Source organism: Dermacentor albipictus, chromosome 2 (assembly GCF_038994185.2).
Source record: "Dermacentor albipictus isolate Rhodes 1998 colony chromosome 2, USDA_Dalb.pri_finalv2, whole genome shotgun sequence".
NCBI lineage: Eukaryota > Metazoa > Arthropoda > Arachnida > Ixodida > Ixodidae > Dermacentor > Dermacentor albipictus.
The window spans coordinates 177696245-177706773 of record NC_091822.1 but is presented as its reverse complement, the minus strand read 5'-3'; the positions used below and the strand labels follow the sequence as shown (position 1 = coordinate 177706773).

The window sequence follows — 10529 nt, the reverse complement described above, 5'->3', positions numbered from 1 at the left end:
CAAAATGCGGTCTTCCAGCAATATTTGAGCACGAACAGGGCAGCGGTGAGCGCAAAATCCTCTTTCGAACAGGCGCAGCGAAATATGCAGCACCCTGTACAATAATTGTTACAGGGAACTCCAGCACTAGTGTCTACACTCTAAGAACACCTTTGGCTTGCCCCTTCTGCCACGCAAAAATAATCGTCATCTGCCGTGATGCGTTTCCTTTCTTTATCGCTGCGAGCCCGGAACTTTCCAGTAGCGAACGGCGCGCGCGTTATCGGCATAGAACAGTTTACACGCTTTGGAGTGCCCCCTCTGATAACGCGCGTGCCGTTCGTCACTTGAAAGTTCCGGGCTTGCAGTGATAAAGAAAGGAAACGCATCAAGGCAGATGACGATTATTTTTGTGTGGCAGAAGGGGCAAGCCAAAGGGTGTAAGCTGTTGTTAGAGTGTACGGAAGCTGCAATTTGGAGCGCTTCAGCGAGCATGGGAATTATGGGACGCACATGGATTCGCCTAAAACTTAAGGACGAATCCTTAAGTTCGAGCTTGAAACAGCTGTGTTACTTTGTGAACGCGCCGTTTTGCTCAATGTACTGCGTAGTAAATAAGCAAACACGATTAAAGTTGTCCAATGGCGGTATTCGAACACAGGAACTCTAGCACAGACGCATGCATCGACAAGCGACATACAACACCCTCATGAATTTATAGCGGGCGAGCCAGTGCCTCGACATGCTTGGCGTGTTTCGATTTGGCCACCTAGACAAGCTGAACCGTTGCAAATAGTAGCGACTGCGCGTTTTCGCAGCGTCTTCAGCAATTAGAAAAGTAGGTTGCTCTGAAATTTACGACAATGAAGGCATATATATATACAGAGCGTAATAAACGAATATAAAGGAACGTCTGAATCCACAAGCACTAAGATCAGACAAATACATGTACTTCCCATCATTTACATGGTGGCTCCACGATTGCCAGGCCAGAATTCCCCCTAGTATATTGTAGGAAACTCTGTGGAACCCATGGTTGCTAAGCGGTCGTAGCGCCAAAGTTCCTCCTAGAAATTGTTGTAGGACGCTCTATTGCGGAAGTCCCCGCTAAAGAGGCAATAGCGAAAGTACAAAACCAATAAAACGCCGCCTGCAGGGGCAGTAAACTACGCCATCCAGTGCAAAAAAAAAAAAATTGCATAACAGATAAACAAATTCAGTAAAAAAGAAGCTTTTAGTTCTACAAATAATTGCATTGCATTAGTTCTGTACTAATTAATTTGTAGAGTCTTTCATTCTTTGGTTGCCTATGCGCGTACCGCAAGATAAGCAGCATTAAATCACAAAATCCAAACTATATCGCTGTCGTTCGTCGGATGTGACCGCCACACTCATTCTGTCGATATTCCGTTTCCTAACGTGCGTCGGCGATCATTCGACGCAAGCGTGGCAAGGAGCGTGGCAGCAGGGCGGGTACACACCCTTCAGTTCCTGGTGGGCAGAGCCCATGTTCAAGAATCCACTGCGGGGCACCTACAGCAGAAGCGTCGACATTGAAGTGCCACTTCGCACTTAGCAGCTGTCAAGAATCACCGACTGTCTGCACGGCTGCTGAGCAACTGTTGCTATACCACACAGGCACTTCTTTCTTGTATTTTAAATGGCATGACGATAATATGGCCGCCACGTTGAAGGGCCAGTACTGCCGATATGTAAGGGCAGGATGTCTGAGAATTATGCAGGTTTTTTTTGTTTTTTTAGGCAATACATATATTTTTATAAGAGGCTATACGCGCAGCGAACGTGGCATTTTTGCAAACGAGTTCCTGGGCGAGGCGGACATACTTCGCCTCTAATAATGTGAGCTTTAGAAGACTAGCAAAAATTTCATTTTATCAGTGCCTTATGGGCAGTTTATACCGTGCGTTTGAAAGCAGTCACATTTTAAAGTACCATTTTTTAAAGCATGAAAGTCGCACCTAATTCGATATTTGTCGTAGAATTTCAGCGGTAAATCCAGACAATATCGAAACGGAGCGCCGCGGGAGCGCTTATAAGGCGGCCCCACTACCATATCAGACCGAAATGCCCCGTGACAAGCGTGAGAAAGTTGGAAACCGAACGTCTCGGCCAGTCGCGGCAGTTACTGATACGCCACGTTTCGCTTGGGAAGCCCGTTTCGTTTTGTGCCGGGTCAGGATTTGCCGCGGCATGCTATCCATAGAGAAAGAAATTCAACAAGAGGGGACACTCTTCAAAAACTGGCAACAGGAAACACGTCACGCCTAGTTTCAACAACGTCCGTTAGTTGACGCGAGCATCAGAAAAAAAGAATGTGAAATAAACTTCCAGACAACGTTTTATTTTTATTCTTTCCCACTAAAAGTGAAAAAGTTTTGCGCGTAAATGAACTTATATTTTGCAACTTTGTGTTGCGTTGCCTAGCAACAAGCTAGCGGCACGCCAGACACGCCTGCATACGTCATGCGCCAGATAAGCCGCAGGAGTGAGCGAGGACGGTCGTACGTGCAAAGCTCGCGTGCTCGGCGACCCGTCTGTTTTGGATATAGCCCATTTTTTGGGGGCTCCCAGCCTTCTCTATGCTTCTCTTGCGTGTCGTCTGCATTTCCACACGGCACCACTGCACTACTGGACTACGGCAAGGTGAGAAATTGTGTTTGACAGTGTGCGGCGCATTTTATTCACATTTAGGCTTAGTTCGAGGGGCGCAGTTAGCGAAAAACAGCACCGCCGTCCTGGCGCAGTTAATTTGAGTTAATGCCTCGTCCTGGGAGATGTTTGCGACGCTTTCTATGAGCCGCAACATTACTGTAACTTATTTCGGTATTATTTGGGTACGCTTGCCGCGCCCGGCTTATTGACGCAGTAAGCGAAAACCGGCTCGGCCGTGTGAGGCATTTGCGCGTGTGCATGCGTGCACTACGTCGTAGCGCCTGAGACAGACAAGTTTTCGCGCATTCTGTGGCCCCCAACATTATTGTAACTAACGTCGTTATATTTGGGGTAGTTTAGAAGCACGGTTGCCGCGCCCGGCTTATTGACGCAGTTAGCGAAAAGCAGCTCGGCTGTGTGCCGCAGTTTCGCGTGTACTGAATCTTACCGGTAGAAGTTCGTGACGCATTCTCTGACCCGAAAAAAGTATTGTAAATTATTTGGTAACTTTTTGGGATACCTTGAGGCTTGCTCGCCGCGCCTGGGGTTGTGAAGCTGTTAGCGAAAAAAGCAAGCCGCGGCCACAGTGAGTTAGTTTTGCGCGCACTGAATTTTAGTGGGACAAGTTTGTGACGCATTTTATAGCCCTGCAACAACATATACATTATTGCGGTACGCACGCTTCTCGAAAACGCGACGAGCGATTGCCGAGAGTGATAACACGGGAGTGTTGCATGCGCCGGCAGGACGCGTAAAAGATAACACGGAGGAGCTCAAGAACATGACATTTATGTATTCTGAGCGACTGAAAACAGGCATTGCACCGACGAGTCTGACTTGAGTGCGATTAGAAGGCATTCTGCGAGCGTGTAACATGGTCTGGCCTAGCCTGTGTTGTAGCTACCTTTGTGTACTTACATTGGCGTACCATCGTGTCGGCCGAGGCCAAGTTGTTTTGGAAACGCGCAGTCACCCGCGTATTTGTGCACTTAAAGTGCAGGAAATAATGCCCGGGAAAGGAGGGGTGCTTGAAAATCGGATGTTCAGATTTTATGGCATTGTTTCGGAGGAGTCTTTGCTGTGAAATGTACACTCGCTCACAAAAATTGGAGGACGCTTAAGCTTCGCCTTCAAGAGTGGGACGCGACAGCGTTCCCGTCGACCCGCCAAGGGGTATAAGACAATGCTCTACGGCACAGCGATCACTTACGATGCGCCCCGCATCGGACTTAGCGCCCACCTATCACGCGGTGAGCGTCGAGCAACGCAGCGTTCGGCGCGGCAACGAAACGTGCGCCTGAGCGAACGAAACGAACCAAAGAACTCGGTGTCTCGGAGGGGAAACGATCTACGCCAGCCAAACGTCGTGATCGGCACGGGCAGAGAGATAGATAGTAATCTAAACCGGGAGCACGGCGAAGCGTCGTCAGGGGAGAGGGAGTCCCGCGACGCGCCTGGCAGCGGTCCCAATGCGCGCGCGGCGCGCCTCCTGTCGGGGCAGCGCCGTACATTGAGAGGAGGGGGTCTTCTGTGTTTGCCGCAAGATGGCTCTGCGTGTGCGGAAAGCGCAGAAGAAATGCAGCTGAATCGCACTTCGCAACTCGTGTAATTGTGACTTCTGTACGTTACATGTTCATAATTACCGATATACACCGCAGTAGAACTTTCCACGGCTCGTTTCGAAGGCAACACCGCATTCACTAGAGGCGCGTTTGCACCGCTTGAAAGCATCGAACTCGTGGCTGAGTGGGAGACGACTTCCGGCCACCGAGCGTGACGGACGTGTGCTTCATGGGCTCCCAAGGAGCGGCTTTAGCGGCCCAGCCGGGTCGCGGTATCAGGAGCACTGAAATGCCTGCCCAGGATTATGAAATGGTTGTTCCTCATCTGCCATCAGGTTCGAGTGTTTTGAACACAGTATTTTTGCATGGTGATGTCACCGCCAGGCCATATCGTGTCGAGCATTTTCGCGACGCCCTAGCGCGTCTCTCATTGCTGCCGGATGTGGTTGCCCTTGGGGCATATCAGATGAACCACCTGTGGGCTGTTACTTTCAACAGCGAAGGAGCGAAGGCAAAGATTCTGCAGGCCGAAGCTTTCAATGTGAAAGACCACCGCTGCGTGGTTATTGACCCGACCAACCGAGGTGTCAGGCTGAAGCTGTTTTGGCTGCTCCACGGTGTGCAAGACGACGACGTGCGAGTGGCATTAGCAGCGTTCGGAAAAGTGACTGAAATAACCCGCGATAAATGGAGGGTTAAAGGCTGCGGTGACAAGGCTTCAACAACACGGTCGGTTACACTGAAACTGAAGGTGGGTGTTACCATCGAGGACTTGCCCCATCAGTTGCGTGTTGGTGAGGACGTTGCTCTCGTCCATGTTCCTGGCAGGGCTCCGCTCTGCCTTCGGTGCCGTGGAAAAGGACATATACGCCGTGAGTGTCGGGTGCCACGCTGCGGGCTATGCCGGCGTTTCGGCCACGATGAGAGCCAGTGCGTGCGTAGCTACGCTAATGTTACGGGCCAGGCACGAAATGATGAAGTGGCCGAACACATCATGGATGAAGCAGACGCGGTTGAAGCAACCCACGGAAGTGAGGGAGATGATGCCATCAAGGAGTCAACATCCAAGGAAACCGCACCCGCACCCCTTGCAGATACCAGCGAAGCCGGTAAGGACCAAACCCAGCCGGCCGTCGCATCAAAGCCAGCGTTCCTTCCGGAAAAAGCGGATAGCGCGACAGCTGTAAGCCTGGTTACGACTGGGCAGCAGGGCGACAACCAGGAAGACGCCGATACCGAGATGCCCGCCGCGTCAAGTGTACCAGTGAAGCGGGCTCACGAGGATTCGGATATTCAGGAACCGAGATTGGTCGGTGAACGCGGCGAGGAGCCTCCGCCGAAGGCACCTTCAACGCGCCGTGGACCGTTCAAGCCCAAACCGAAATTGCCACCGGAACGCAGTACTGCGTCTGCTCTCCCTCCGCCTTAGCGGAGGCTACCTTTGCCACAACGGTTGAAGCCCGGTCTTTGATCGGGTCAGTACTAAGCTCAAACGCCTTAATGGATATGGTTTCACCCTGTTTGATGTGTGAGTAGTCTGATCGGCGTCTCCCTTTTCCTTAGATGGCTACCAACCTCACGTCCAGCTTACGTGTTGCTACGCTTAATGTAAGGGGCCTGTCGGCGCGTAGAAGGCAACTGCAACTGAACCGCCTTCTGCTAGAAAACGAAATAGATTTGCTCGCGGTTCAGGAAACTAAAATTGAAGACGAAGAACAAACAGACAGAATGGTAGCGGTCTATCGTAGCAGATACAGCGTTTGCGTATGTCATGCTGTTGGAAGAGCGGGTGGATGCATTATTTTTTTAAGAAATGTTATTGGGGCTGTTGATACTGTGTTCTCGTGTGAAAGTGGGCGCCTTGTAATGTGTGATTTTGAATCGGATGGAGTGGCTTGGAGAGCTGTGTGTGTATACGCTCCGAATGCAATTGCTGAAAGGGAGAGTTTCTTCCGACAGGTGAAGCCTGTCCTGCTTACTGGAAGGCGGGTGATCTTGCTTGGTGATTTCAATTGCGTCTGTAGACCAGAGGATAGGACAGCAAGCCGTTCCTTTCGAGATCGGAGCGCCGAGTTACTGTCCGAAATTGTAGGTGAGCACGACCTTGAAGATGTAGGCTTGATATCGACGCATGAAGGCCGGGCAATGTACACTCACTTTCAGGGAGGCAGTCATGCTAGATTGGACCGTATATATGTTCCTGTCGAATGTTCGCTGTTATGTTCTGACTACCATACGATCTATGTCTCTTTTAGTGATCACTGCCTAGTCATGGTTACAATCGGTACGAAGAGAATAGCTGCGAAATTTAATTGGGACTTGTGGAAGTTTAATGATAAATTACTGGAAGATGAAGAGTACGTGACTAAAGTCAAGGATTATATAGCGAACATGCTGCGAAGTAACTCCGGAAGTTTTATGCAAGTATGGGAGCAGTTCAAATGTGATATTAAAATAGCCGCTATTGATAGGTCATGTGCGCTCCGGCGAAAAGAAAAACAACGAGTTAAAGAGCTGCAGAGTGCCCTAGATTTTATGCTAAGTACGGAGTGCTACGAGCCGGGATTGTTCACAAGGGAAATTAAAGAGACTAAAACTAAGCTCGAGGCAATAGACGAAGAAATGTACCGTGGCGCAGTGATAAGGGCGCGTAACGAGAAGCTGTGGTCCGGAGAGACGCCTACCAAACGCGCGCTCAGTGATGAAAAAAGGCACGCTCTGTCGAAAGAGATAACGGAAATATTCTATCAAAACGAAATCACAAATCGAAGAGAAATAATCAAACAGGCATTCGTTGAACATTACACAGATATTTTCAGCCTTAATACTCCGGACACTGACTACTTCAGAACAGAATTCCTATCGCTGATGCCGAGATTAGAGGATGACCTTGTGCGCGCTCTAGAAGCCAGTATTACGGCTGAGGAAATTGAATCAGCGATTCTGGAGCTTAGTTCAAACAAGTCACCTGGGCCAGACGGTCTCGGTGCATCTCTATATAAAGCCTTTAGAACTGAAATGGCAGTCGCACTTGAAAGACTGATTAGCGAATTCTATGAAACGAAAACAAGTCCTCCATCCTTCCGAGTGTCCCACGTAGTACTAATTCCTAAAACGACTGATCCGATTAAGTTACAGTCTGTTGAATCATACCGTCCCATCAGTCTAACAAACGTGGACTATAAGATATTCATGAAGATTTTAGCTCGACGCCTTCAAAGTGTTATTAAGTCACTTGTAGGGCCACATCAGACATGCGGCATAAAAGGCAGGTCAATCTTTACCAATGTTCACACAGCTAGAACTGTCCTCGAATGCTGTGACGGAATGTATGGGCGCGTGGCCATGTTGCAATTAGATCTCCACAAGGCGTTCGATAAAGTCGTACACGAAGTTCTGTTCTTGATCCTAGACCATATCAATGTTGGAACTGTTATTACAGAAGGTGTTAAAATGATGTACAATGGTTGTATAGCGAAGCTGATAATTAATAGGCAGTTAAGTGATGGTATTCCTGTGCTGTCGTCTGTGAGACAAGGCTGCCCTTTATCCCCCCTGCTTTTCGCCCTCTACCTCGAGCCCTTTTGTTTGCGGCTGCTGAAGAGCCCAAACATTCGGGGTTACACTTTTCATAAAACTGAAGTTCGAGTTTTAGCATATGCTGATGATGTAGCAGTGTTTTGTACGGACCATGACAGTGTTAAAGCAGTTGTACAAGAGGCTGTAAAATTTTGTACTGCAAGTGGAAGTGCTATTAACTGGAACAAGTGTCTTGGTTTTTGGCATGGGAATTGGCAATACAAGCCCGAGACTTTTTGTAACATGCAATGGGCAGTAACTCCAGGCACCTACCTAGGTGTCCCCCTCGAACATTATCGAGATAGCAAAGAATATTGGGACAATGAAGTAGTGCGAATGAAAACCCAGACCGGCAAATGGGGAGGGCATAAATTTTCAATGTTTGCAAGAGCCACAGTGTGTAATTTGTTTTTAGTCGCGAAAATCTTTTATGTGATGCAAGCGTTGTGTCTGACGAGGATGTCTGTGCAAAAGCTACATAGAGTATTTGCGATGTTCATTTGGGCCTCAACATGGGAACGTACAAGTCGTAGTAATCTGTTCCATAGAGTGTTGAATGGGGGGCTGGGGTTGTCACATTTGTTCCTAAAACAGATTGTAAGCAGGTTTCTTTTTTTGCGTGATCAAAAGGATGCTTTTCTGAGAACAATGATTCAAGCTAGACTGCGTGATTCATTGCCTGATTATGTAGTGTCGTCCATGTATACGGGGCCAATGCCTTTAAGTGCTTTTTTGCGTGAAGTGGTCGCGTCTTTCCGAATACTAAAAGCAAGATTTTCCAGTGAATATTTGGCCGTTGTTACTAGTAAGAAGTTGTACAAAGATCTTGTTGATGTATTCTTGCCTGTACCGTTGTATCGTACAGTATTTGTTTTAGGTTCAGAACGAGATGTTCTTAAGAGAGTTAAACGAATGCCGGTAAGAGCTTCTGTTAAATCTTTCTTTTTTCAACTACATACAGGCACTCTCCCAGTGAAACCGTGGCTGCAAAGCAAAGGCATTTTTGTACCTTGGTCTGTGAATTGCTTTATATGCAAAAAACCGGAGACGATTGAGCATATCTTTTTGGACTGTCATGACGCAGTGTTTTTGTGGGATATTCTAAAACGTAGCCTTAAAAAGGAATTGCCGTTAAGTGCTTGCGGAATACGCTTCCTGCCATACGCGGAACCAGAGGGAGTGCCTGTCGATCTGTTAATGCTTTTGTGCATGCACAGTGTGTGGCGAACGCGTATGGATATTAGACATGAGCGCATTATTCAGGCCCCAGCACATGAATATTTCATTGAAAGTGTGTTATATATACGCGAATTTTTCTGTGCACAGAGTGACCCTCCTGATTGGCTAGGTGCTTTGGACAAAGTGATTAGCCTACATCGTTCTTATCACACCACACTGATCCGGCATTGACTAGTTGTTTTTATGGCCATGTAATACTCACATTGTACCTTCTTTTGCCAAGCCGGTAATAAAAAAAAAAAAAAAAAAAAAACTCGTGGCTGAGTGGTAGCGTCTCCGTCTCACACTCCGGAGACCTGGGTTCGATTCCCACCGGGCCAATCTTGGAAGTTGCTTTTTATTTATGAAGCGCCTGCCGTGATTTATCGCTCACGGTCAACGCCGCCGACACCGACGCCGACGACACCGGCTTTTCTGCGACACGAGCTCCTTAACGCTATCGCGTTAAAATATTGCGGGGCGCGCGAGCGCGTGGCGGAATGATCCTCCTCCCCTGCTAGCGGGAAACCCTGGTGTCGAGACCGACGCCTGAACGCATGCGCGTCCCTCCGAGACGGCAAGCGTGCATGTTCCCGCGCTTCTTTCCTGCGCGCCGGCGATATCCGAATGTAGCCGCGAGGTAGCTCTCTTGCGATTGGCGCTGTGGCGGCTTCGACGGGCACAACTACTATGAGAAGCGTGTTTAGAAGCGTGAGCTTGCGCGCGCCGCTGCGGCCGCTTTTTGTCCAGTCATAATCGCTGACGCATAGGTGGTGAACGCAACAAGTCTTTTTTTTTTCTACGCTGCACCTTTTCGTGGCCAATCATTGTTGTTTATTTCTTGTGAACGGGCCGTTCTCCTGCAGAAGAGCGTGGCAGGAAAGGCGCTCCATAAAAGGTGACAGGCAACACGAAAATGAGCTCTTGATTTCCGTTTTATAAACGAAGTTTTGCCCGTCGAAGCCGCCACAGCGCCAAACGCAAGAGGGGCACCTCGCGGCTGCATTCGGATATCGCCGGCGCGCAAGGAGGAATCGCGGAAACATGCGCGCTTGCAGTCTCGGAGGGACGCGCATGCGTGTAGGCGCCGGTCTCGACACCAGGGTACAGTGTACTAGAATACTTGCTTCTAGTTCACTGTAACCAGGGGTTCCCCGCTAGTAGGGGAGGAGGGTCGTTTCGCCACGCGCTCGCGCGCCCCGCAATATTTTGTGAGCGAGTGTACGTAAAAGTGAATTTATCTGTAATGCCGCTCATTCACCACTTACGCACGTTTCGCCTCTACACGCAATACACGTGTTAGGTCAAAATATACGGAAATCGTACATGCTTGTAATTTACTTTCTTTCAGCTTATGGCATCCGGTGGAGCATCGTACGGCAATGACTGCTGCTTACCTGGTGCCACAACTTTGGATGAATGCAGAAGCCCGGAACGAGCATTTATATAGAGCAAAATAAACATTCCATCATTTCAGAAGACGTCTTTCGTTTTCTTTATGAAATTGCACCTGACAGA

General features: G+C 48.8%; 2 protein-coding genes across 4 annotated transcripts in view; both read left to right on the top strand.

The window, feature by feature from the left end:
* Nucleotides 1-2485: 2485 nt before the first annotated feature.
* Nucleotides 2486-10529, top strand: part of LOC139056336 (cytoskeleton-associated protein 5-like) — a 121623-nt gene continuing 113579 nt past the window's right edge. For all 3 annotated transcript variants that reach the window (XM_070534494.1, XM_070534493.1, XM_070534490.1), the window contains exon 1: nucleotides 2486-2643. The gene's annotated coding sequence lies outside the window, so the exon portion shown is untranslated. The remainder of the gene's footprint in view (nucleotides 2644-10529) is intronic.
* LOC135911349 (uncharacterized) lies at nucleotides 4413-10451 on the top strand. The gene is made up of 2 exons (XM_070534495.1): nucleotides 4413-6306; nucleotides 10363-10451. The coding sequence occupies exon 1, from the start codon at nucleotides 4444-4446 to the stop codon at nucleotides 5641-5643; it is 1200 nt and encodes a 399-aa protein (XP_070390596.1). The 5' UTR covers nucleotides 4413-4443; the 3' UTR covers nucleotides 5644-6306; nucleotides 10363-10451.